Here is a 27,753-nt window from a genome sequence, read left to right as displayed (position 1 = left end):
CTCTTGACACATGTCAAGAGGCTAATTATCTCAGTCGCGTTTTGTTACCCTTGTTATGGTAGTGGACTTGCGTTGTCGTAGCCTTTTATTAATCAGCCGACGAACAGCCGAGCACCCACTGGGTTGCCGGTCCGCCAAAGTTGTGGACATATATGAACCGGTCCGTGGTGAAAAAAAGGTTGGGGACCACTGATCTACATGACCAGATTAACGACAGCAGTTTAAATGTGCGATCTACAGTATTGGATCAGTTTTGGGGGGAAAGTTCATTTCCTCTCAAAGTTGACTTTGTACTAATGACTCGATGCAAGTCTGACCTACAAGCTCTTATTTAACAGGCATAAACAATTCACTAAAGGCCACAATTGAGCATTATTGTTTGGCCTTGGTGTAGTTTACCTGCTAAGTGCCATATGAAATATTAACAGCAAAGAATGGTACACTAACTTCAGGTCCAGCATCCATTATTTGTGTGGAGTTCCGAGTCTTCCTCCTTCCGACATGACCAGCCTGTCATGCGCTATATAGCAGGTTGTTAGCTAGCAGACGACAGCAGCCACACGCAATTAAAGCGCCATGCGTTTTGTTGGCAGGTTCTTAATTAGAGCCTGACAAAAGGGTTGGCTTGCGGGAAGCAACTTTCTCCCAACTTTATTTTGAAGGTTGTAAACGTCACAGGACAGGACAGTACAGTATACCGTATTCTCTAAGGTCGAACAAGATTCAGGTTTTTTTTTTTTTTTAACCCTGGAGAACCCACGGGGTCAAATTTGGCCTCTATAAATTCTGCTACTCAAATAACAAAGACCTTTTTTTTTTTCCAGCAGTGATTTTGTCCCCGTGTTCTTGTTTCCATTGGCCAAAGTGTGTTTGCACATTCAAAATCCAGTTCTAAAATGCAACAAATAAAACAAAAAATATATATTGTTCAATGTAGCTGTGTATTTGATTGATTATTTTCTTAAATTCTAAATAGTTTACTGACAGTTTTTGTTATTCTGATTTTTCGAAATGATACCCCTCAATCCCAAAAGGGTCAAATTTCGCCCTAACCCTAAATTAGGGAATAAAGGGTTAAAATTGAAAAAAAAAAAACATATATTTTGGTGTTCAGTGAATTTATAGCAGTCATTTAATTTAGAATTCATAATTTTCCAAAGAAGAAAAGGGTTCTCCAGGGTTAAACCACTTTCTTCTTATCTTACAACCCTGGCTAGAAATATGTAACTTCTCAGATAAAAAATTCTTGGAGCAATCAATGTCATCATGTGATCTTACAGAAGGGGCCCAAAAATGTACAGAGCTTACGCAAAGATTTTTTTAGCAAGTTTTTTTTAGCAAGTTTTTTTGTTTTTTTTTAACACAAATCGGCAAATTGATGAATAGCTAACCACAAATAGATGGGGGTTCAATGTGAGTCCACATATTATATAACTTTGTGTGTCGCGTTTTTTGAGTTGATGTACTTTCGGGTCAACTTCTCTTTGACCAAAAGTGACGAGAATGTTGTGTCTACAGCAGTGGGAAACCTTAATCGAATTTTATTTTTGAAAAAAGGTACTGCCGCAGATTTCTATGCTATGGCGCCGCCTCTTACACGCGCGTTCGAGGCTAAAGTATCTAAACTGACCCGGAAGTGCATAAACGCATACAAATAAATAATCAAATAAAAAGGAGTTCGCTTGCAAAAAAAACTTGATCTCGCATTTATTGTGAGGGAACGCAAACGTTTTTGTGAGGGATCGAAATCTTTGCAAAGGGGAATGGGAAAATTTGACCAAATTGTAACGAGTATGACAATCGTTCAGTAAAATAACAAAACGACCATACGGCATTTAATAGATTCCATTCCAGTTTCTATGCCAAGATGAACATCAATCTATAAATAAATAAATAACACGTACGGCACAGCAGCAGCAGCAGCAGCAGCAGCAGCAAGTGTCCCTTACATAATCCTTCCACACGGACACTTTCACACTTCCAGCCAACACAAATATCTTGACATCTGCGACGGGCGACACACACACACACAGGAAATTCTATGGGGAAAGAAAACTTCAACATTTAAGACGTGTGAAGCTTCCTCACCAGTGTCAGCGCCAATCCAAGATGGGGGGAGGGGGGGGGGATGCAAATACTAAAATATAACCAAGCCTAGGTATTTCATGTCAAGGCAAAATATGCTTGTTATTTGTCTGCCATGATTTTTACTTTGACCAGGCAGGTTTTCACTCATTACTTCACTGCATGATTTCCCTTGTTAAGAAATCTTAGCAAGGTAGTACAACTTGTTAATTGAGTTTGTATTAATGGTTATGTGTAAGGTTATCTTAAAATAAGAACGACCATTATTATTGTTATTATTATTATTATGCTTGTTGCTACCGTGTAAAATAAATAAATAAATAATAATAATAATCTTACCAATTAAAATGTTCCTGTTCCATTAGAATAATCAATCCATATAATCTTATTTTAATTTATTCACTGCCATTGACGGCTACAGACTTCAAAAATTCATTTGAACTATTTCTATTGGTTTAACATTTTTTTTCCACTTTTGCTAACAAGAGTATGAAAACCTAGGAAAAAAATGATTGTAAATTTAGAACAGATATAAAATTTGTGATTAATCGTTAGTTAACAAGTGAAGTCATGTGATTAATTACAATCAAAAAATGTAATCGCCTGATGGCCCTAATTTAAAGAAAAATTAAAAAATAAGGCCGTTTAATTGTAATTAATCGCATGATAATTTTATATCTGTTATAAATGAACAATAAAAAAAAATGGATTTCCTAAAAAAATTCAATGAAATGAAAAAAAAAATTCACATGAATTTTTGACGTCTAAAGTCGTCAATGGCAGCGAATGAGTTAATGTAGGACTTGATGTAGATTTGTCTGGAATATGGTGAGGACGCACTCCAGCATTTTAAGCAAAATGCATTGCCCGAGCGTGCGTTTGTACATCAGAGTGTTATATTTGTAGAGCGTGTCCGTCTTTCAGCGTTTAAGCGCGGGCTAAGAATTAACGTTTACACTGGTGTACAGATGGCGTGTTGCATTAACATGCTTAACGAATGGCAGCAATTCATATTTATTGCTCAGCAGATGCTGACTATATAGGCGGCGGTAAATTAGAATTTGTTTGGTAGACGGATGCTTTTCATTATTGGGAGCGTCAACATCTGCTGGCTTCGACTTATGCAGCTGCATAGAGTCACTTTGAGGGATATTCTTAATTGGAGCATTTGGGAAATAACAATAGAGCAAAAAGTTGGACCAAAAAAAAAAAAAAAAGAGTCTCAATTAAAGACAAACAAAGGATTAAATGTGTAAATGACGTCCAGTCAATATAGTTTTAATTTCACATTATGGGGGGGTTATCAGGAGCATAAAAGTAATGTGGCTACTGTTTTATTCATCCGTGACTGATGCTGTTTACTTCAGCAAATTTTTGGAAACAACCAACTATGAAATACGGAACATTGTTACTGTGCGCCTTAGAAGGAGCGAGCATCTGGCTCGTTATTAACAAGCATTTGCATAAACACAATGTCTACAAAACAATGCAAACATAGTCAGCAAAACACCACCAATGTACTGTACATTAATGCACACACTACAGTATAGTGTTTTCTTATAGGCCACTAAAGCTGCATCAATAATTCAACTTAGCTTTGCAACTTTAGCGTTAATGAAAAAACATCAGCGAGCTGGCATAACAATGGACTGTAAATATGTCTGGAGGCCGTGAGGGTGAAACAAATGAAAAACAAACATTGCACTTATGACGTTTCAAGGATAAGAACATATGTTAGCATTAGGGATAGGTAACTACTAGGGGTGTCAAAATTAGTGCATTCATTTTGAGTTAATTCAAAGTTCCTTTAATGCCACAAACGTTTTTAAACGCACGATTAATGGCCGCCCCTTACTTGAAAAGCCTGTACTGGGGGGATTCCAGTCGCAACGCAGCAGAAACGACCACGTCAAAATGTAGCAGTAATAAATGTAACAATAATACAATTATTTGTGCATACTGGGCTCAAGTTGTATTTTACAATTTTAAAAATGTGTAGAATTTCACAAGTTATGTCATGTTAAAAATTAGATAGCTCTTAATATGAAAAGAAAAATGCACTGAGCTGTCACCAACATCTTACAAATGCAATAATGCCATCTAGTGGCAGAAAAATTACCTCATCACAAATCAATATCACACTCGTTTTTTTTTTTTGCTTTTTAATTTTAACACAATTTTATAAAGTATTATGACATCCCCTAATTAATTAATTATATATATATATATATATATATATATATATATATATATATATATATATATATATATATATATATAATGGATACCAACCAATCTATTGTATTGATTGGTTGAAGTGGTTAGCTAGCGTAACAGTGAGTTGCTTGGTTTACATGACCCGTTAGCTTGTGAGCTAGTTGTATTTTACAATTTTAAAAATGTGCAGAATTTCACAAGTTACTTCATATTAAAGATTAGATATCTCCTAACGTGAAAAGAAAAATGGACTGAGCCGTCACCAATGTCCTACAAATGCAATAATGCCATCTTGTGGCAGAAAAATGACCTAAACACAAACCAATATCACGCTCGTTTTTAAAGTATATCTTTTTAATTTTGACTCCATTTTATGATTCATTATGAAATTACTTTATCAATGACTAAAAGATGCAGCCATATTTCTATTAGTTAAAAAAAAAATCTCCCCATTTTTATGTTAACAAGAATATGAAAACTTCTGTAAGATCATCATTATTTCAGTATACATACTTTTTTTGTGATATATTAGTTTGATGGAGCGCCGTCAGACTTCCCAAAAGTAAAATGCGTACCTTGGCTCCGTTCTGATTGAAACACAAAATGCAAACTACCTACCACATCCTTTTGCGCTCCCGCGGAACCGACTTGTTGTAAAGTTGGCCATCTGCCTCAGCGACCACACAGAGCTGTCGAGCTGAGGAATTGCGCGCGGCATCCCCGCTGAAAGACGCGGCGCATTTATCAGCGCTTGTGCCAGCAGAAGGCTCGTGTCACCAATCATCGACCTTCCCCATCACAATCATCCGGCGCAGGCAGTCAGTGCGCTGCCGTCACAAATAATACAGTCAGACTTCAATCAGCTGGAACGGCAAATCGCAATGATAATTACCGAGACGTAATCGTATTCTCTAGCAATGAGCGTCACTGGAGAAGTGCCATTAGCCGGACGGCGTGACCGATTGGCTGGTCAACCGCAGGATGTCTCAAGTCGCAGGGTTTCAAGGCCGCTGGTAGAAGCAGAGACAATGACATCATTATTTTAACCCTGGAGAACTCAAGAATCCTTTTCTTCTTTGGAAAATTATAAATTATACATTAAGTGACTGCTATAAGTTCACTGAACACCAAAATGTTTTTTCAATTTTAACCCTTTTTTTTAACTAGCTCAGAGTTGCTAATTTATCAAAATATATATATAAAACATACTCCTAGGAATTCTGCAACATGATATGAAATAGATTAACAAAAAAAAAACGCAATTTTACCATCTGATGGTTTGCTGAGAAGATGGTTTTGTTTGGATTGATTTCCAGCTCAACAAAACAGCATATTGACAGCCATCTTGTCACCATCACTCTGGCTCATGTAAGTGCAATATTCATCCACTAGATGGCCTCATGCAGGGGTCAGAAGTGGCACTCTGGACTTTTGAAGTTAAATTTGTAAAAAAAAGAAAAGAAAAAAAAAGGTCTTTGTTATTTGAGTAGCAGAATTTATAGGGGTCAAATTTGACCCCGTGGGTTCTCCAGGGTTTATACTGTATGAACATTTTGCAACATCTTCGTTTGGTGGTGTGCTATGGGATTTTACTCATGTTAAAAATGTACTGTACTTTATTACATTACTGTAATGTACTTTGTTCAAAACAGGTTTTGGAAACACTGTCAGAGCGCATCCGGGTTGCTAGAAAATGAAAGAAGAAGAATGAGTAGTCGTGGAGTAGGAAATGCTAGAAGCTAAGCTAAGTGTTAGCTTGTATTGCGGTGACGATACATTCGAATCGCGGTCTGTGGATCGGTTGAACTTGGTGTTGACAGCACTTTAGGATTTGCGATTGTGAATATTCAACATGTTTAACAGTCACAATCCTCGACAGGATATCTGCTCAGAGACACCTGAGAAAATTGTCAAAATTTGGCCTGACTGTCTGTCTGTTTTGATTTGGAAAATATTAATATTCTCTTGCCAGAGAGTCCCCATTGTTCCTAAGCTTGATGTATTTTTAGTTGCTAAAGGGGATTGTGGGGGGGGGGGGGGGGCAAAGAAGGCTTTGTGGAAGCTGTCATTCACACTCCTTGCGGGAGGATTCCTCATTTCCCGCGAGGCGTCCCATTTGTCCTGGAGTAATTCATTACTCGTTCACCCAGTAGTGACAACAACTCAATTCCATCTGGCTCCACCGGGTCCCGGGGGGCCTGCCAACCTCGGAATAATAAGGACGGCCAGCAGGAAACATATTTGCTCACCTATTACCCCAGTAACAATGCCATGATTGATTTTTGTTTGGATTATCCTCGTGTCAGCGGGCCGCCAAGAGCCTCCTGAATGGAAGACGCGGGCCTCTTTCTACCTTGTGTCGATGTTCCGAATCACCGGAGATAACCATAGAGCCATAAAGCGGAGACGGCGACGTCCTCAAAGCCTGCCGAGCCCGGACTGTCACACCGGGTTGCCGGGTGGTTCTGCCAACACGTTAAAGTCAGCGTGGGTTCGACAAAGAGGAGCTCAGTCGTCAAGGTTACCAAGACAACAGAATTGCCAGCGTGGTCCCAGAAAAGCCAAGAGACGAAAATCGAAATTGGCTGAGATCTGTTGGTTTGTTTGGGATATTTTGCAAGACAGTCTGGGTCAGGGGTAGCCGCAATCCTGCCTGTTTTCGATGTCTCCGTCCTTCAACACACCTGATACAATGATCAGGGTCATTATCAGGGTTTTCCAGAGCTTGCTGATGTGCTGGTGATTTGAATCAGACATCTCAAACATGCAGGCAGGACTATGGCTCTCGAGGACCAGGGTTCCCTTGCCCTGGTCTAGGTAGTTCAGGTGGCAGGTTGCTGTCACCATTTAACCTGTTAAAAATACATTTGAATAGTTTGCAAACTTTGAGGTGTTCAGGAGTTGTAGTCCGCCAAAGACCGACACGGGTGGAAGGACTTCAGGTACTGTATCTTCTCTGCTACGCCACTATGACTCTTTACTAAGCCAAGGGACAGCTAGAACTTGAAACTTTGAAATTTGCTTTTTTTATTTTATTTTTTTATTGCCAGTCTCCATGTCGAAATGTTTGTCTTTAAGTATTCAAGACGTTTTTTGTACTTTAACCTTTAAGTTGAAATATGTCAATATGTCAACAGTTGTTTTATCTTCTTGGCCAGATTGCCTACAGTACTTTTACTTTTTGATACCTTTGTACTCTTGAAATAGATAAAACTCAGCACAACACAAATCAATATACAGCTTTTTAATTTCAACACAATTTTATAAAGTATTATGACATCCCCTAATATATATATATATATAAAATGGATACCAACCAATTTCAGTATTGATTGATTGAAGTGGTTAGCTAGCGTAACTGAGTTGCTTGGTTTACATGACCTGTTAAAAGTATCTTTTCCTGTCGAGTTTCGCTTTCGCACCAGAAGCAAACCTCCAATCCAACTTCAATTTACCAACACCATTGACTTTTGGACAAATTATAGTGACTACAAAAAAAATGTCCCTCCTGTGGCCAATTGTGGTGTTTGTTAATGCTATTTAGGACAGTAAGTAGCAGTACAATTTTAATCGTAATAAGTAGGAACAAACAGTAGCCGTGTCCAAATTGAGGGTTTGTGTTCGGTAACGTGTCCAGATTGTCTCCCTCGGTATTCAGCTGGCTCCTCGACTTAAAAATAAAAAACTATTTTGTCATCAGGGCTCCATGACATGTTAGTGACCTACATATTAAGCACTTAGGTCATAGCGTGCATTTCAACCCATCCTGTTGTTTACCCTTTGAGGACATTTGTGAAAGCTCAAGTGCCCTCGCGGGCATAAGCAACGTTTTCCTACCGAAGTTACACAGCAGCGCAAACTCAAAGACACGCTGATATTGAAGACTTTCCGAATGGGTCGTGCGCGCCACTGCTGGCTGCACCCACCCAGGGTGCAGCTTCAGAGGCCAGCTGCCGCCGATTCGCCTGACAGCTGGGCAAATGTTGCCGTCCTTTCCCCCGCGGGGGGCAATAGACGGGCGGCGCGTATCCCGCAGCCACACTTTGAAAGCACCCTTGATCACACATGTACGGCGCTCCAGATAAATACATGCAAGACATGACTTCCCCCGCGGTACCCGTCACTTTGCGTTAACGTTTAAGATCTCAGCTTTCATCCTGATTGAGTTCCGGCGAATTAACGCCGCTGATCAACTAATTGGAAAATGAATCCTTTCGCATGTAACCAAGCGTATTTTGGAGGCAAACGCGGATTTAAATTCCTGATCAGATTGAAGGAAGACTATGACCAGCGATTACGCGGTATTTGTAGTCAAGAGGCTATTTCACTCTCAATCATCTTCTCTCCACGACAGCAAATATCTTTTTTTTTTCGCATCTTGGATGTGCTCCAGCTCTGCTAGAATTGATTAACAGTGGCTTTAATTCCACAGGAATGCTGACATGCTACTCGGCAAAAAGCACGTCCCGAAAAACATGCTCCTTAACGCTCTAATCATCGCCACGGCTGTTCTACACAAGTTAATGAATAAGTCATCGGGAGGCGATCGGGATTGATGTGTCGGAAATAAACAAGTGCCTGGAATCAGTGTGGATACTTGGTATTCAGTTTGCACTTTAAATCCAACTTCCAGATCGTTTGAAATTGAACAGGTGTCCTATGGATAACCTTATTTAAAAAAAATAATAATAATCCTGATTTTGTTAGCACTTCTAAATAGTTTGCTGGATCTTTAGTTTATGCTACACTCTGGAAGGACTCTGGTTGGTGGCCCGGTGGGTGGTGGGTGGTCGGTGCTGGATTTCACTTTCCTTTCTTTTCTTTGGTCCTTCCTCGGGTCTCCTGACGGCCTCACGACTCTGGCTGGAAGTGTTCGGTTCAGGTGAAAGGTATGGGATTTTTTAACAGGTTTTAGGTGAACTAATGAATACACACACACACACACACACACACACACAAAAAAAAAATTAAAAATAAAATAAAGGAGAGCAATGATGATGACATGTCAAATCGGTAAAATTACTGAATGAACAATACTGAGCTCTCCAGAAAAAAAAAAAAAAAGTTTATGCTACACTGCAGAAAACTAGGACATTTCTAACCTCTATTAGTGGAAATGTTTGATAACTGAGTTCCAGTTTGAGGCAAATCCGCATACTTTGACTTCACCAAAGGGCCTTTCTGAAGCTTTTCGAGGGTTCTTCTGTGTACGTTGGCGGTGATAAAAGACGGGTTTGTATGCAAGTCAGATTGTGCTATAGTTGTAAGAAGTTGCTAGTTCAAAGTTCATAGTACCGAGACACGGGGCCCTATCGTCGAACAGAAACACTTGAACAAAACTGCAGCATTTTATTGATAATTAATAGTTAATATTGTCCCCTTACCAAAAAGTAGTATACTTTAAGTACATGATATAGAGTATACCTAAGTTTATTTTTCGAGTGTACTTATTCATGTACTCAAAGTAAACTTTAAGTAAACTCCTTGGGACTAAACATTTTAGTACACTTAAAAGTATACTTAAATATATTATAAAGTATATTAATAGGTACACTTGAGCATTTCAAGTATACTTAAGTACACTATTAAGTATACTTGAAAGTATACTTTGTGGTACACTTATGTCCACAGTTTAGTTAACAGCAAAAAGCCCAGTGATGAATTGACAGGGATCGGACCAGCGAACACTGGCACTAAAGGTCGCGACCTTAACCTGTAGGCTTTCCAGTCACATGATCTTTAGGGCTTTATAAATAAATGTAACTTATAATTTTGGTTCCCCCCCAAGCTCCTAGTGGGAATGTCCCACTTTCCCAGCAGTCTAGACTACTGGAACAATATCCTAGTATTAGCTAGCTACTTGCTAGCCAAACTAAAAAACAAACAAAACCCCATTTATTTCAAAGTCAATAGCGCAAAGTTAGTTGAAGTGTTACCAGAGTTCAGTGATTTATCTTTTTGGCCATAAAGCAGAGAAGTTGTCCAAGAGTTTTGGCATTCATTCCCGATTGTCTGTGAGCTATACAATTCGAAGAGATCAACATTTAGTGTATTTCATGTTAAAGATTAGATAGCTCTTAGCACGAAAAGAAAAAGGCACTGAGCTGTCACCAAAGTCTTACAAATGCAATAATGGCATCTAGTGGCAGAAAAATGACCTCAACACAAATCAATATCACACTCGTTTTTTTTTTTTTTTTTGAATGAATTTAGCCTGCCCCACCTCGCACTTTATCTGCGTTTTCATGCGATCAGCAAAAACAAATGTGTAACACATATTGTTAGCTAAACCAAATCGACTTGGCTATTGTTTTCTTTTGCAAGCTAGCTTGAGCCAATGAATATACACAGTAGCATTTTCCCCAATGTCAGCTAACTAAAGCTTTCAAGCTTATGTAATAGCAACACATCAAAAAAAACGATTTCTCTTACCTGTAAAAGGTCATTCCAAGCGATATATGATCAACTGCGTGATGACAAGTGGCATCGCTGCTGAAGTCTTGACAAACGACTGCCGCAAGATGGCAGACACCTTGATGTAAGATCCAAGCAGTTGGCGAGGCAGCTAGTGGATACGTCCACCTGCCTCCACCATTTCCCTCCAAACTGAAGCCACACCCCCCTCCCTCGACTCTACTTCCTGGTTTAGGAAACAGAAACAGGAAGCTCACCACTGCTATTTCAAACAACAACGTCAGTAAATCTGCTCAATCAGGTTGAAATTGTCATTGGGTCTTTGGGCTGTAAATCCAACGAGTACTTTAAAAGAATAATGAGCCGTCTGGACATAAGTGGGAGAGTGAAAAAAAAAAAAAAAGTATTTTGGTCTGTGAAACAAGACAAAACGGCTGTTGGCAATTAGCATAAATAAGACAGCAGGTGGACTTGCTGGCTAAAGGCCACCCGTGAGGCTCTCTTGAAAAGACACATCTTGTGCTAATCTGCATTTTTAGACTTGAAGGGGACATATTATGGAAATTGGACTTTTTAATGGTTTGAATACAAATAGTTGTCTCTTTGGAGTGCCTGCTCACCCTTCAAGTGTGGAAAAAAACAATCAAGTAATGTTTTTTGGTGATCTGTACATGTCGACGTGGTGGGATACAATATTATCCCACACCATTATGATGTCATTTCAAACTGATTTTACAACATTGGCCTTAATAATAAATGCCATACACGTACAGTAGATCCTCACCAGTATGCAGTACCAAGCAAGTCAAAGTTCTAAAATGCAAATATGGATGCAATGGGTTCAAAAGAAACATGAACTTGCAAATAACAGACCAAACAGGAGCAGATGTTGGTTGACTGTCATTCTTGATCTTTGATGGATTTCAATGTCACAGAAGCTCCACTAAGAAACCTTGAACCGTTCCAACTTGCGAAAATAAAAATAAAAAGCATCTTCTTTACAAAACCATCTGAAATATGCAAACTCGTGATGGAGCAGTAAAATAGCCGCGAAAGGTAATAAGCTCTTCTAAGAGAGGAGGATTCACGCAGAGCCAAGCTGTTCAAATGCTTCCAAGTTGCATTTGTGGCCTCGGAGACACACTTGCGGATTAATAAGTATGGCTTTAAACTCATATTCAGGCTTTTAATGGGTGAAAAAGCAGTCATTATAGGTGATTATGGTGTGTGAAAGCAGGCAGGCCGCCATAAAATTTTTTTATTTTTTTTAAAAGACCACTGCCGGTTGGTCGGTCTGTTGCAGGCGTAATCTCAGCACAGGTTGGCAGTCGTGTGGGGCGACCTGAAGGTGAAAGTCTTGAGAGCCAACATTAATCATTGCCCAGTAAAGTGGCCCAAATGGTGTTTACATGGCCGCCGAGGGCTGGATTGGAACAAAAGTGCCGGCCTAATTTTCCACACTAAGCGGCGAGCGTCAGGGGTCGTCTATGGCGAAAACCTGGATGCAATTACATTTTCGGTTGTATACTGTATTTATGTATGGATTAAAATTTTTTTTTTTTTTTTATCATGTTGAATTTTTTATTTGCCAAGGAACCGGATACATTTTCATTCAATTTTCATATTTTTTCTAGTTATTTTTACTCGCGACATTTAAAAACAATAATCTTTACTTTTCTACTCCTTACTTTGTAAAAAATCAGCTTGGTACTTTTAACGTCTGCAGATGACAAAACAGTGTAAAAAAAAAAAATGGACATAAAAAGGGGTAAAATGATAACGGTAAAGTCAACTGTGCTTTGATTGATTGATTGATTGCAATTTGGATGCCAAACTAATGCTTCAACTTTTCCGTTTCAAAGTTCAACGCCATCTCCTGATATTTTTTACAGCGCAGATGGTTTGGATGAAGCCACTGACGATAAGCAAGAGGGCCAGAACTTACATCTGCCACATACAGAAAATCAAAACAATACATCTTTATGTGAACGATGGTGCAGCTTTTAAATTGAACAATAAAAGCATAAATTACAACACAATAAAATGATAATCTATGAGAATGGCTCAGTCATGTAAGGTGACTTCACTTTTTTTCCCCCCAATGTCATATTCAAATATATGTGTTGCGTTGGTGTTCCTGTGGTCGAATCCAGCTCCAACCAATCTTTAACACATATGCAATATTGAATGCAAATCATTGTCAAATTATTTCACTATTAATAATTAATTTATCTTCCTTCATAAGAATTAGGCTTAGCATTCAGCTTTCAGTATTGTCACACAATTTCTCCAGAAATTGCACTTAGTCTAGTTAATGTATGACTTTCTTCCCTTGTTAAACTCCAACTTCAATACCGTAATTTTAAGTAAATTAATTCTTGTCAGATTATGACTCCTGACAAAGAAAAAAAAATGTAAGTTGATTGCAACCAATCTTTAACACATATGCAATATTGAATGCAAATCATTGTCAAATTATTTCACTATTGATAATTAATTTATCTTCCTTCATAAGAATTAGGCTGTTTTCAGCATTGCCACACAATTTCTCCAGAAATTGCACTTAGTCTAGTTAATGTATGACTTTCTTCCCTTGTTAAACTCAAACTTCAATACCGTAATTTTAAGTAAATTAATTCTTGTCAGATTATGACTCCTGACAAAGAAAAAAAAAATGTAAGTTGATTGCAACATTATGCATTTGTTTAATCCGAAATTGGCAGTTCGCAAGTTCGTTCTGTTTAATTAACGTTGGAATTATGAGGAGGTCCTTGGGAAAAATTCACACAAATTTCAGAACCCGCGATCTAAAACGTTTGCGTTTTTCCTCCCTTTATCGAGTGGCTCCCGATCTCGCCCTTCTGCGCTTATTTTGTTGGTCTTCCTACCCCAACCACGACCCCCACCCACAACCCCCCTCCCGCCCGCACCAGAGCTCAACCCCGTTAGCTTTTGACGGCACTCCAAAGGAATTATTCACCGTGACCCCCGGCGCTCTGACAAGGTCACGGGCTTACTGTCTCGCCTTTCTCGCCGCGTCTGTTCTCGCCGCGTAATTGATCTGGTTAAGAAGCGTGGGAGGGAAGGTCATGGGTGGCCGCGGACACATGCTCTCCATTAGTGTGACACAGGTGGGCCCCGCCATCTTCGGCGCCTGCGGCCGCCTGTGATGAGCTCTAATTAGTTTGCAAGTTGAGATGAAGCGGTGGTCATTTCGTAACACGATTATTGCGACCAAAAAGGAACCTGGTTGTTAGCGTAATATTCTTAAAAGGCAGGCAGAGTGTGCTGAAAATGTCAGCAGCAAGCAATTAAAATGAATTTTCCTGATTGCTAGAGATTCAAATTTATTTTTGGGCAGGAACTATGCCGGTGTGCAGGAATAGCGATCAAAGGAGGTAAAATGCTAAGTATAGTTGTATCACTTTTTATACTTTTATACAATTACAATACATCATTTATAAACAAAATGTATACCAAATGAAAGACCAGTCTTAGGTATATTTTTTGTATTCATGTCATTTTCATACTTTGTGTCAGTGCAGTTATACATTTTCAAAAAGAGGGAGTGAGCATGTGGCACGTTGCCCCTCCAATGGGTAAGTAGTCACACTATATGGGGTAAGATGTCACACTGGATTTTGCAACTAATAATTTATGCTTTGCTCTCTTGTTTTTTTACAGTCAGAGAAATGGTTTATCATTGATCTTGAAAATATAGCATTGATCAAACTTTAATTTTGGCATACGAAAACAGAGTTGCCAGAAGTGCAATTTTCATTGCCCCATTCTTTGCATATGTGACAACAAACCCCAAAATGACTGAGGCAAGTTGCCCCAAACTACCATGTTGGCTAATACTTGCTCTAGTTTAGAGTTAGCTTAAAAGTGACTGAGGTGTGACAAGCTGCCCGTATCTCTCTTCCAACGAGTCCACATGATTTGCTGCTACAATTTGTCGATGTACGACGCCTGTTTCAAAATATATGAAGCTGAAAATTTTTACTTTGGGTTGTCATCCCAGCTCACAAGGTGCTATTCTCTTTCTCAGACAGTTCACAAACCCTGACCATTTATACGAAGAAAACGAGTATTCCATTTTTTTTCCTTGCGCCCCCTGTGGTGGAGTAGAAAATTGCAACGTGACAACTTGCCCCGGTCTCCCTTATGTTAAATCAGCTCCTGTACTGTACTTCTAAGACTTATGAATCTTGTTCCAGCTGCAATAAAAAAGCTTTGAAATCCCCACAGCTTCTTTGCGGCGCCATGAAGTTGTCAGACAACATCTGGCCACACATTTGCGCACCGAGAAAAATCTGCAAGTACATTTTAATAGCGAGAAGGAGATGGATTGTGAAAAGAACGCAATGTTCAATTTGCGCGGGCCCGCGCTGCCCTCTCCAACGGCTCGGCTTCGTTCATCAGCCCGGGATTGTTCTTGAAGGGCGTTCAGCTGACTGGATGGGGCGGGCGAGAAGCGCCGGCAAAAGATGCGAGGGAAAAATCAGAGCGAAGATCTGAATGAATTTCTCCGGTCTGGGAATCAATCAGGCGATGCGGCAGCTGCTGCGGCTGGCGCCCGCAGTCAAATAGCCCAAATTGCAAATGAGACAATTGACTTGGCCATCGAGGGCTTTTGTTGACGAGATGTGTTTGTTTATGCCTGTTTGCAGAGGATGTTAATGAAAAGAAATAGTTGAAACATGCAGAATCAGAATCAGAAGCTTTGATTCCTACAATGTTTTGATGCAGTTTGCTCATTAGGGGATGGCAAACAGTTGTGTTGATAGAACAACAAAAGAGTGTAGACAACATTATTGATACTTTTAAACTGTAAAAAAAAAAAAAAAAACAGAGTGAGAACAAAACATACTCCATAAATATGCCTGTGGAATCGAATGCCATCCTTTACATGTTCAAATATCGTATCATCAATGTTGAACAACAATTAATGCTTGGAAATATTTGGAAAAGCACGACAAAAACGTGTTACTTTAAATGACTTTAATTAAAAAATTCAATAGAATTAATAATTCCAAAATAACTGGACAATTTGTTAAACATTAGGGATGTTCGATACCACTTTTTTCCAGACCGATACCACTATGAGTAGTCATTGTTTCAGTACTCACCGATACTAAGTACTGATGCCTCTAATACTTTTGATATATAGAATTTCATTTAACACATTGACAACAACAAAAAGAATAAAATGATGGTTGACCGATGTGTCAGAATGCCGCAGTATTACGGCCAAGGAGGACATATTTGATGTCAGATTTTTTTTTTGCATTAGGTATCGGCGGCTGGTATCCGTGGCCTCACCTATGTACTCGATACCTTACCAATTTTGCCGTATCAGCCCAATATCCAAATTTAGTATCGATACCCAACATTTCCTATTAAGCATTTTTGTGAAGTCAGTTCTAAAAAAAAAAAAATGTTTTATCCATAAACATGATAAAGATCTTTCAAAGTATTTTTATCATGCTTCCAAATTTTTTGCTTGTACTGTGTTCTTTTATTAGTAAGTTCTAATTTTAAAATGAAGTGTAGTATGTAATAACTTTTTTAAAATTTCTTTACTTTGCTTGGTTTGTAAATTCTTTTACCCTCTTGTCAATATGACCCAGTGGCCTAATGGACAAGGCATCAGCCTCCGAAGCTGGAGATTGTGGGTTCAAGTCCCACCTGGGTTGAACACATAATCCATAAAACACTTTGGAGCCACTCTCACCATCAAAAGTGGTAAACCTGAACTATCCTAAGCTTTACATTGCCTATATGATTAGTTTGTGATGATCCTAAAACAGTTTACTATCATTCAGAAAATATACAAAAATAAATAATCAATCATCAATTCATTAAAAAAATAAAATAAAAATTTAAATAGCATCCACTACAAAATAGATGAATTTATTCAACCCCTAGTTAACAAAAACGATTTGTCATCGCCTGTAAATGCCACAACATGACAGCAAAGAACTTATCCAATTAGAAAAGAGTTTGAATGAAGCTCCTCCCCTCATTTCAACATACAAAGATGCCTCAAAATGGCAACAAAGCAACATCATTTTCAGTACTAGACGTGGCTTTGGATTGAGCATGATTTTAGTAAAAGCCCCCCCCCCCCCCAAAAAAAAGAGTGAAGAGGCAAATTAGCAAATTTCAAACAACAACATATCATAGCCTAAAGCTAACACAGCTGTAGTGTTGAGGATTTACAGATTAGCATTAGCTAACAGTATTAGCCTCTGATAACTGCCAGTTAGACACACTGTAAAAAAAAAACAATCGAATAGGCAATTTAGCCAATTCCAAAGAACATATCATAGCCTAAAGCTAACACAGCTGTAGTGTTGAGGAGTCACAGATTAGCATTAGCTAACAGTATTAGCTTCTGATAACTGCCACACAGACGCATTGTAAAAAAAAAAACATGAATAGGCAAATTAGCAAATTCCAAAGAACATATCATAGCCTAAAGCTAACACAGCTGTAGTGTTGATGAGTCACAGATTAGCATTAGCTAACAGTATTAGCTTCTGATAACTGCCACACAGACGCACTGTAAAAAAACAAAACAAAAAAAAAACATGAATAGGCAAATTAGCAAATTCCAAAGAACATATACTAGCCTAAAGCTAACACAGCTGTAGTGTTGAGGAGTCACAGATTAGCATTAGCTAACAGTATTAGCTTCTGATAACTGCCACACAGACGCACTGTAAAAAAACAAAACAAAAAAAAACATGAATAGGCAAATTAGCAAATTCCAAAGAACATATCATAGCCTAAAGCTAACACAGCTGTAGTGTTGAGGAGTCACAGATTAGCATTAGCTAACAGTATTAGCCTCTGATAACTGCCGCTTAGACACACTGAAAAGTATAAGGTTACATGGTAGCTGTCACTCAATTTCTATAAAAAGGGTTAAACCCTGTCACAGCTCGTATTCCCTCTCACCTCCTCCCCAACAATCTGATCCTTGGGTTTGTTTTCCTCTCGCTGTGTTGACCTTCTCATCACTCATGTCCTCTTTGACAGCAACACCATCAGATTGCTTTCTCTCTCTGAGCCTCCAGCGGGAGGTCTGCGGCCCTCCAAAACGCCTCCGAGAACGTTATCCCCGATACACTCTCGCAACTTATCTCCCAACAAATATTTGGACTTCGATGTTGTCAGGGAGAGTAACTAAAGAGCCACCGCGGCAGCTCTTTCAGAGTCAATCCCGGCTCCTCTCGAGCGTGACAAATTCCCACCCTACGACGACAGGGTTGAATGGCAGAGCCGTTGGCTTCAGGGGAACGGGATGTACGTTACATTTAATCTTCACTCGCCGGCCGTCAGTCAATCAAGCTCACATCCTTCACATACACATATATATATATATATATATATATATATACATATATATATACACACACACACACATATATATATATATATATATATATATATATATATATATATATATACACATATATATATATACACATATATATATATATATATATATTAGAGCTGTCAAACGATGACATTTTTTAATCACGATTAATCGCTTAATAAAAAAGGCTTTCTTATCTACATTTTTCCCCCACGCCAAATTTGAAGAGCACCGGTTATGTGTTAATTCTTTTGACATTTAAGGTTATGAGGACGTCTTTGATCCACTGCACACGCTCATCCTCCTCTTTTTTTAATCAGTTAATTCCTTGCATAATTTAAAATGGAAAAAAAATGACCCTGATACTTTGACATGAACAAATATTCTAAATGTGATACGCAAACATTCATTAAATGTTTTTACTTTAATGCATTAAATTATGTTTATTGCTCAAACACAACCCGTGCTACCTTAAACGCAGCCATCCGCTGTTATGCTAAAGGATAATCTATGGTCAAAAATAGAAGTGCAATTAATCTGCGTTAATTCATGATTAATGCGATACTTTTTTGTGATTAATTAATCAATTAACACTTTAACTTTGACAGCACAAATAGCTATATATATATATATATATAGGTAGATATTGTTATTATAGATTTTTTGTGAAGTGCATTTACTTACCTTGAGTGTATGAAATGTGCTATAAAAATAAAACTGCCTTGCCATGCCGAAAGCAAGTGTTGTTGACAGTCAAACACAAGCAAACAGTCCAAGTCAAGCATGTCATGGCTCCTTTCTGCGCTGGCAAGATAAACAGGGAAACAGCAATTTATTTTTCATTCACTTTGTCAATAGTTTGTGCTCTGAATGTGCTTTTATATTTCAAGGTTGGGTGTTCGGTACAATGTGGGAGTGGTTAGCAAATCTGCCTCACTGCAAGAGCTTCAGGGTTCAAATTTGGGTTGGCATATTCTTCCCCAGGCTTGTGTTATTATTTTATTATTTTTGTTGTTGTTTTCACTCTGGCTTCCTTTATCATACCAAATACATGCACTTTTATTCATATATTTTTTTAAGAAAATGATTATAAAAACTTTTTTTTAAGTTTCCAAACCACTGGCCTATGTAAATAATGAAATTAAATAAAAAGCTTGAGGATTTTGCTTTTTAGCAGGGCCTGAAGGTTTTGTGCTATATTTTCTTCACTTGATGATGACTATCTTCACTGTATTCCAAGGTAAATAATGCCTTGGAAATTATTTTATACCCTTCTCCTGCCTGAACAGTGAAATACCTCCGCTGTTGTAGAAGCTGTTATAAGATGTGACTATCAAAATGATTAAGCAAAGGCACTTTAGTTTAACTCATTTGCTCCCAAAAATGTGTAAAAATGTTCTATTTTAAATATTGCCATGCTCCCAAAAAACATATTTATACGTTTTTTTTTTGCTAGTGCATACAAAAGGCTTTGATGCAGCCTCTGACCTGAAGTGGTTGCTTAAAGCAATGGTAGTTATTACAAAAAAATGGCCAGCAGGTGGCAGCAGAGTATTAGAGATCAACCAGGGCCATTTTGCAAAAAGCTCTTTTTGTCAGTGTTTTCACCAGGAACGTGAGTATTGATGAAACTTAGCTATATTCTAATGCTAATTGCTGCAAAACGGAAACACATACAAATATACTTTTTTTCCTGATGAAAGAAGAGACTCTAATCTTTCCTTTGGTAGGTTCCATGTTTTTTATAGCAATAGGACACAATATTCTGTGGGCTTTGCTAAATCAGTCAAAATCCAGTAAAATACCCGGGAGCGAAGGGGGTTGCTTCGGTGAAAATGGCTGGATGAGTTAAATGGTGGTGTGAGCTGACTCCCATTCAACATGAGTTTGAATCTAACTGGTTCATTCTGAACAGAGCCACATCCTCGGTTATAAGAGGGTGTGCACACTTGTGCAACCACATTATCTCACTTGTTTACTTACCCACATTACCCCCCCCCCCCCCCTTCCCCTAATTCAATTGTAGAGGTCAGAGGACACAATCACGGTGGAAAAAGTTTTCGAATGATTTATCTCGGTCTCATTTTGTTCTATCGCATAAAGCTGGCATTTGGCGAGGGGTGCGTACGCACACAAAGCCGCATGAATATTGTACAGCAATAATGCAAGTGGGAACGCTGTATGTATGTACGGGATTAATGCTCGCAATTCATTGGCTCATGGGAGCCTCCAGTGATAAATCATTCATGGAGTTGGAGCGATGCATTTAGAGGTAGTACGCGCCTCGCCCCGGAGGAAGACTCATTAGTCGAGGTTTGCTTTTGCCGCGAGGCCACAATATTCCGTGGGAGGGGCGGCGAACAGCAGGGGCCACGGTGGGGGGGGGGGGGGGGGGGATGACCGTCGGGAATACCGCCGCATTAGTTTCCGGGTGTCCCGCCATCATCGTGGAAGCGAGAAGACGCACTCTGGATTTTAAGGCTTAAAACGAAAGGAGGGGATATTGATTTATGAGCTGCTGAAGTCTTCCGCCCTCATTCATCATGCTGTCCACATGTGCGCGCGTGCACGCACGTGCACTTCTCATGTCAGTCCCACGAGTGTGACTTTCTCTTCCTCTCGGCTCACCACTTATTCTCATGTCGGAGTAGCCGGCATGACTCCTTTTCCCCGTTTTGACTGTCACACTCTGACAGCTTGCAGTGCGGGACGTGTAATATGGTCACATGTTGTTGTTTGACAGATTTTTTTTTTTTTAACATCCACGCAGTTAGCGCTGTGCTTTTGGTTGGCAGCTAATTAAAGATTGTTATTTTGAAAGTTAATCGTGATTCGCTTGCACAGTAGAGATGAAACAGAACTCAACTTAATTCATGAGGAAGAAAGCCAACAGCACACATGAGAACAGGCACAATCTACTTGCTATAATTTGTCCGCTACCACCTTGCACAATAGAAAATAAACAAAAATGGATACATGTCATGTCACTTCAACATACCTCCTTGACACCAATTACTACTTAATAATTATCCAGGGCCAGAGGTGGCAAATCCAGGTCCAGAAAGTAAAAACCCCCCTGCCACAGTTTGGCTTTAGCCCCTCGTGCTAGCTAGCGAGCTCCCTAGCAATTAAACAAGCACCATGGGAGCTAGCTATGGAGCTCGCTAGCTAGCACCTGAACCAAAAGTCAAACTTTGGCAGGGTTTTTACTTTATGGACCTGGATTTGCCACCTCTGGTTCTAAAGAAATACATTCTTGATGAAATTGTGTTCCAAACAGAGGTGGCAAATGCAGGTCCAGAAAGTAAAAACCCTGCCCCATTTTGGCATTAGCCATTGACTCCTTAGCAGGTAAACGAGCATTATGGGAGCTAGCTAGGGAGCTAGCTAACTAGCACTTGAGGCTAAAGCCATACTGTGGCAGAGTTTTTACTTTCTGTACATGGATTTGCCACCTTTGTCCAGCAAGTTTGTTTTTTTCAGCCTGAAATGGATCGACCGCAAAGGACTTTTTGAAAACTTCCTGATTGCCAACACGCCCCTGACACTGAACTATAAATATTTCAGGGATTACAGCAGTAATATTCATACTCGTAGCATTAGTGTTACACGGTATACCAGTACTAAAAAAGTATGGCCATACCTGAACGTTCAAAATAATATGATACCACATATTTTCAGTACTGTTACTTTTAAGAATGACCACCCTGAATGCGTCGTGTTCAGTCCAGAGTTTGACAAATCAAAGAGATTGAAACAACGAAAGTACGCTAGCCTAATGCTAGCATAATACTAAATGTGATTAACACGCTAGCAGATGCTATCATCAATATTATGGTAATTATAAACCTTCTAACGACACACGGAACAGTAGGTTTTTGCCATGGTAGCGTTTCAGAATAGTTATCAAGATACTTTATAAGGAATAGACAACACTACAAAGCATGATTCTAAAGTAGCACAGTCCGTCACCCTTGGATGACCAATTGAGCAGCTGGCATCGCGATATATTTTGTAAGTCCCTTCAAAATTTAATGATCGCCTTTAGGATGGTTGACATTTTTCTCTTTGGAGAAATATGAGCACGTGATGAATATTTAAATCAGACTTTGCTCTTCAATTTAATAAAATGCACTAATACAAATACATAAGATGCATGTGACCGACTTCTCATTACTTGAGAGAGGATGGAAAAGATCTTGGAATCTTTCTCGCTCACCCTACATGACCGCCGCCTCTCATCTGGCGTGAATATTACCCGGCTCGTTCTCCATCTCGCCGCCTTCCTTCAAGGCTCCTCGCAAAGTCAACCCCAATTTATTTGTGCTGGATGGACTGTGGCGGTAACAGGCTCATTCACATGCAGCCGCTCGCGCCGCATTTGGTCCGCGCGTCTTGACTGGGGCGTCACGGTGAACCCTCAGTCAGCCCGAGTGAATTAAAAAACAGCGGCGGCGTTGGGATGAAGGCCCCCGTGGTTAATAATTCAAAAATGAACACGCAAACGTTGGGCACTTCAATCTTCATATCACCTGCGGAGTGCGAAATGGTCTGTTCCCAAATTCCAAATGATGTGCTATTATCCTACTTCTCCTATAATGTGTCGTATTATAAAACCCAGGTGCTCTCACTAATTAATTTTGTCAGCACGGTGGATGAGCGGTTAGCACGTCTGCCTCGCGGTTGTGAAGTTCAGGTTCGATTTTCAGATCCTCCTCTTGGGAGTTTTCATGTTCTCCGAGTGCTTGCTAAGTGTTCTTCCTGTACTTTGACTTCCTCTAGCATTCCAAAAACACGCATTTAGGATTCTACATTACAGATGGACACAAATGCTTGTCTTATATGTGCAATGGGATTACACTTAGAATACAAGCAGGAACACACACAAAATAGCAACGTTTTGTTAAGTTTCATTTACTAATACCATTTATTTGTCGTTGCTTTGCAGCCAATCCGAGCGAAAAAGCACAATGACACAAAAATCGCTTAATCATCCACAATTCTAAATGCTGATTTTTACTGAAGTAATTTTGATTGAGAATTATGAGTTTGGATGTTTCTGGGGTTGGTGTAGGACTCTGGCTGGTGGCCCGGTGGGTGGTGTCTGGTCGGTGCTGGATTTGACTTTCCTTTCTTTGGTCCTTCCTCGGGTCTCCTGACGGCCTCACGGCTCTGGCTGGATTCTGAAGTGTTCGGTTTAGGTGAACGGTATGGGATTTTTTAATAGGTTTTAGGTGAACTAATGAATACACACTCACACGCACGCACACGCACATACAAAATAAAAATTAATTAAAAAAATATACATATAAAAAATTTAAAAAAAAAGAGAGAGCAATGATGATGACATGTCAAATCGGTAAAATTACCGAATGAACAATACTGAGCTCTCCAGAAAAAAATAAATAATTAATTAATTAGGAGTTTGTTTTTTACATTTGTCATTAATATAAATGACTTGTGAACGTGGCAGATTTTCCAAATTTTCCCCAAGATGTTGGGTGGCAAATTAAATGCTTTTGTGTGCCTTGGCTCAATAACGCTTGGGAAACATTGCACGGAACTGTACAAATATGTCTTCCGAACCCAAAAAGGATCTGACAGCAAAAACAACTCAATGTCAAACGAGTAAACGGTTATCAAAAGGATGAGCCCACTAAAAGCCAAATTCAATTTAATGGTTTCCATCCTGGAACAAAAATAATTCTCGCTGATTGAAAGCAACTTTTCACTGGACTGTTAAAAGTGATTCTTTGCTTTTTTGTCACCCGCCAACGCGCAAGTGCGGAAGGGAGTATTTGTGGTTCCGAACAATCAATAAATGTATCAGTGGGCCACTTCCAAGCGCTGCCCTGCATCAAAGCCTTCGACTGCGGGGGGTTTCTGAGCCGCCGCAACACAAAGTGTGCCGCGAGGAAGCGCCGAAGCGTGAGTTGTTCTAAAAAAAAAAAAAAAGGGACATGAGATCTAACAATGGTTAGATATGCAGCATTGCGCCAAGAAATCCGCCAGTCGTCGGTGGGATGCTCGGACTCGACTGGCTCTGTAAATCTAATACCCCGGGGGCGTGCACATATCCAGCATAATAGCCCGCAGCTCCAAAGGATGAAGTCGGCGCAACTCTGCTTTCTCTCCTCCAACCCAAAACGATTGCGCACTCACATTTACAGAGCGCGCTTGGCTAAAGCCGCCTTTCCGATTGCCGATCAATTTTATGCACAACAGAACTGCGGGCCGCTGTTCTAATTGTGTTTGCGTTAGATCTCTTTTGCTAGCGCACTGGCAAACAGAGCTGAACCACCCACTTCCCCTCCACTGAACAAGAAAATGGGGCCCGGGCTTCGTTGGCAGCGGGAGGATAAATTTGCCACTCCTCGGAAACAATCACACGTCTGGCGGAGTGCAAATGTTGACAGCGCGCCGCAAATACAACCGAAAAAATAAGCATTTTATGAGTCGGAAGTAGCTGTTAACATCTGTGCTAATGCTCTCAGACTGAGATGAAAGTTGGGGGAGCGATCAATCATGCGGCTAAATGCCAGGGGATGCGCCCCGTTGACTGCCCAGGCTGACATGCGCTCTGCCCCGGTGCCCCGACAATAGCCGGCAATCTGTTTCATCCAGGTGTTCTATGGGCGGCCAAGGAGAGAAGCGCACACCAGCCGCCGTGGTTCCAAAGAACCACACATGGTTGCCGTGCTCACTAGTGGAGTCAGTTGTAAAGAGTAACCCTTCATTAACTCCCAAAAACGTATAAAAACGTTCTATTTTAAATATTGCCATGGTCCCCAAAGCGTATTTATACATTTATGTTTTTTTTATGCTATAGCATACAGAAGGCTTTGATGCGGCCTCTGACCTAAAGAGGACGCTTAAAACAATGGTAGTTATTACCAAAAAAACGGCCAGCAGATGGCAGCAGAGTATATGAGATCAATCAGGGCCATGTTGCAAAAAAAAGCTCCCCAGTGTTTTAAACAGATTTGTGAATAAGGATGAAACTTAGCTATATTTTAAACCTAAATATTCTAATTGCTGGAAAATGGAAACAAAGATTTTTTTTCCCTCGTGAAAGAACAGACTCTAATCTCTTTTTGTTCTGATGAACATTCATGATGTGTTTTTCATGGAAAACGGGCGGGGATGGGGGGAGAAATCCCCCCCAAAATGGAAAATCTATATAAATAATAATAATAATAAATAATATAAATAAATAATATAAAATATTTGATTTTGAACCCAAGCATGAAGGAGTCAACTGTATTTTTTTTTAAATATCTAAAACATTTTTTTTTTAAACTGGGAAAAAAATCTGCGAATATTCGATATTGAACCCGAGCATGCAGGCGTCAACCGTATTTTTTTTTTTAAATACCCCAAATATTTTTAATTATTCATTTATTTTAAAAAAGGGGAAGGGGGATGTGAATATGTGATTCAATGGATCCCGAACCCCAAACATGTAGGGGTAAACTGTATTTTTAAGTTGTAATATCACCATTCACCACTAGATGGAAGACATGGCTTTTTTCCCCTCATAATTTCTAAACTTGCGTAGGAAAAGTGGATTGTTTTTGGGTCGTAGTCGAACCGTGAAGTTTTGACAATTTTTTAGAGTGACTGCAGTTTTTCTTGTCTTCCCAAAGTTTGACACTTTTCACCGAGTGTTGCATGGCCGATTCTCAGGTAGTTCGCGTTTCACACTCGGCACTCAACATTCCGGAGACACGCTGCCCCCTATTGATTCCCAGAATCGAAAACGAGGCACTATATCGCATTCGCTTTGCCAATTAATTGGGCCTCGGAGGCTCGCCGCATTCCACATGGCCCGTCTGATGTCGGAGTTTGGAGCCGCGGCCGCCAACGTGTGGGTGTTGCTTTCTTTCTGAGGTGAACACATTCTGTACTCTCCTTGCATGGAAGGCAGCTCGGATCCTCGCAAAGTAAAGAACGCATGTCGAATGCGTTGTAGACATTTCTGGTGTCAAGAAAGCCAGAGGACGTGATGATGCACCTGACATTCCCACAGTGCTAATCAAGCGCGAGGAGGATTAATACCTCATACCGACTGTTTGTCCCCATGGTAACGCGCTCCCACTGGCGCACATGTTTGTCTGAATGCTCACTCACTCGTCCATCAGTAAGCATCCACTTCAACAAAAGATGCTTTGAGAAATATCTGCACCCGTCTTTCCATTCTTCTCTTTTAAAAGACGTCCATTAATGTTGACGGCTGAGGTGGACGAAAGCAATTAGCAAATGCTACTATGCCAGACATTTTTTAAAATCAATTTATTTATTAATCTATTGATATGCAGAACGATAAACCAAAATAATTTAGCTCATTCACTGCCAACCATTTTCACTGACGCAACCCCCTTTGCTCCCAGCTGTTTTACTGAATTTTGACTGATTTTGCAAGGCCTACAAAATATTGTATTCTACTGCTATAAAAACATGGAACATACCAAAAGAAAGATTAGAGTCTCTTCTTTCATCGGAAAAAAAAAGTATATTTGTATCTGTTTCCATTTTGCAGCAACTATCATTAGAATATAGCTAAGTTTCATCATTATTCACAAATCTGTTGAAAACACTGGGAAAAAAGAGCTTTTTGCAACATGGCCCTGGCTGATCTTATACTCTGCTGCCACCTGCTGGTCGTTTTTGTAATAACCGCCATTGATGTGAGCCACCTTCAGGTCAGAAGCTGCATCAAAGCCTTCTGTATGCTCTTGCATAAAAAAACAAACAAACATAAATAAATAAATAAATAAAAAACAAAAATACGTTTTTTTAGAGTGCAGGACAAAGTATTAAAAACATATTTATGCGTTCACACTCACAGGATACAAGTCTTAAATTTCTATTTATTTTTCCAGACAACAAAAACATTAATCAATGACAATTACCTGATTATCAAATGAATAAATTATTTATGTTAGATTCTGGAAGAAAATCTTTTCTGTTAAATAAATGGAAGTTTCAAATACAACCGTAAATTCTTCACTGCCGTCAACATGATAAGGAATCGGGAATTCTACTGAATCCAAATTCTACCATTCTTTGTCTCAGTTATGGTCAAATAAATTTCCCCCCAAAATTCGACTTATATCCATCCATCCATTTTCTTAACCGCTTTTCCTCACATGGGTCGCGGGGGTGCTGGAGCCTATCCCAGCTGGCTTCGGGCAGTAGGCGGGGTACACCCTGGACTGGTTGCCAGCCAAAAATTCGACTTATAGTCTAGTACAACTTTTTTCTTCTTCATAATACATTTTTTGGGCAATTTATAGTCTGAAAAATGTGTTATTTTTATGCGCAGCCACTATAAATGAAGATATTATATTACATGGGATAAAAAAAAATTAAAACCCATTTTGCACCGTTGCTTGACATTAGCTTCCACAAAGCTACACCAGGCATGTATCAACATATAGCCATGTTGATTTTACAGCATAGAAGAAAAATATTGGCTATTATTATTATTATTTTTAACTTTTGTCTTTTGCGTTAAAAATACATTTCTATAGCGGGTAAGAAAGTGTGAAAAAGTGTGGATGTGTAAAACACAGTTTGTGAATCCGCCATACAAGCTACGCGGCTTTTCTCACTGACATTTTGCGGTCGTTAAAAATGATCCGCAAGTC

General features: G+C 39.5%; 1 protein-coding gene and 1 non-coding gene across 3 annotated transcripts in view; one reads left to right on the top strand and one right to left on the bottom strand.

Annotated features, from left to right (window-relative positions):
• The window catches only part of cntn5 (contactin 5), a 144,819-nt gene extending 133,893 nt beyond the window's left edge, over nucleotides 1-10,926 (bottom strand). For both annotated transcript variants that reach the window (XM_077566556.1, XM_077566554.1), the window contains exon 1: nucleotides 10,735-10,926. Coding sequence is in view for 1 of the 2 variants with exons in the window: in XM_077566554.1 (XP_077422680.1) it covers nucleotides 10,735-10,748 (14 nt within the window). In the remaining variant the exon portion in view is untranslated. The remainder of the gene's footprint in view (nucleotides 1-10,734) is intronic.
• Nucleotides 10,927-16,342: 5,416 nt separating this feature from the next.
• On the top strand, nucleotides 16,343-16,415 carry trnar-ccg (transfer RNA arginine (anticodon CCG)). The gene has a single exon. It is a non-coding gene; the product is annotated as a tRNA-Arg (tRNA).
• The last annotated feature ends 11,338 nt before the right edge of the window (nucleotides 16,416-27,753 follow it).

This window comes from Vanacampus margaritifer, chromosome 5 (genome assembly GCF_051991255.1).
Source record: "Vanacampus margaritifer isolate UIUO_Vmar chromosome 5, RoL_Vmar_1.0, whole genome shotgun sequence".
NCBI lineage: Eukaryota > Metazoa > Chordata > Actinopteri > Syngnathiformes > Syngnathidae > Vanacampus > Vanacampus margaritifer.
Note: the sequence above shows the minus strand (reverse complement) of the source record. Positions and strands in the feature narration are given on the sequence as shown.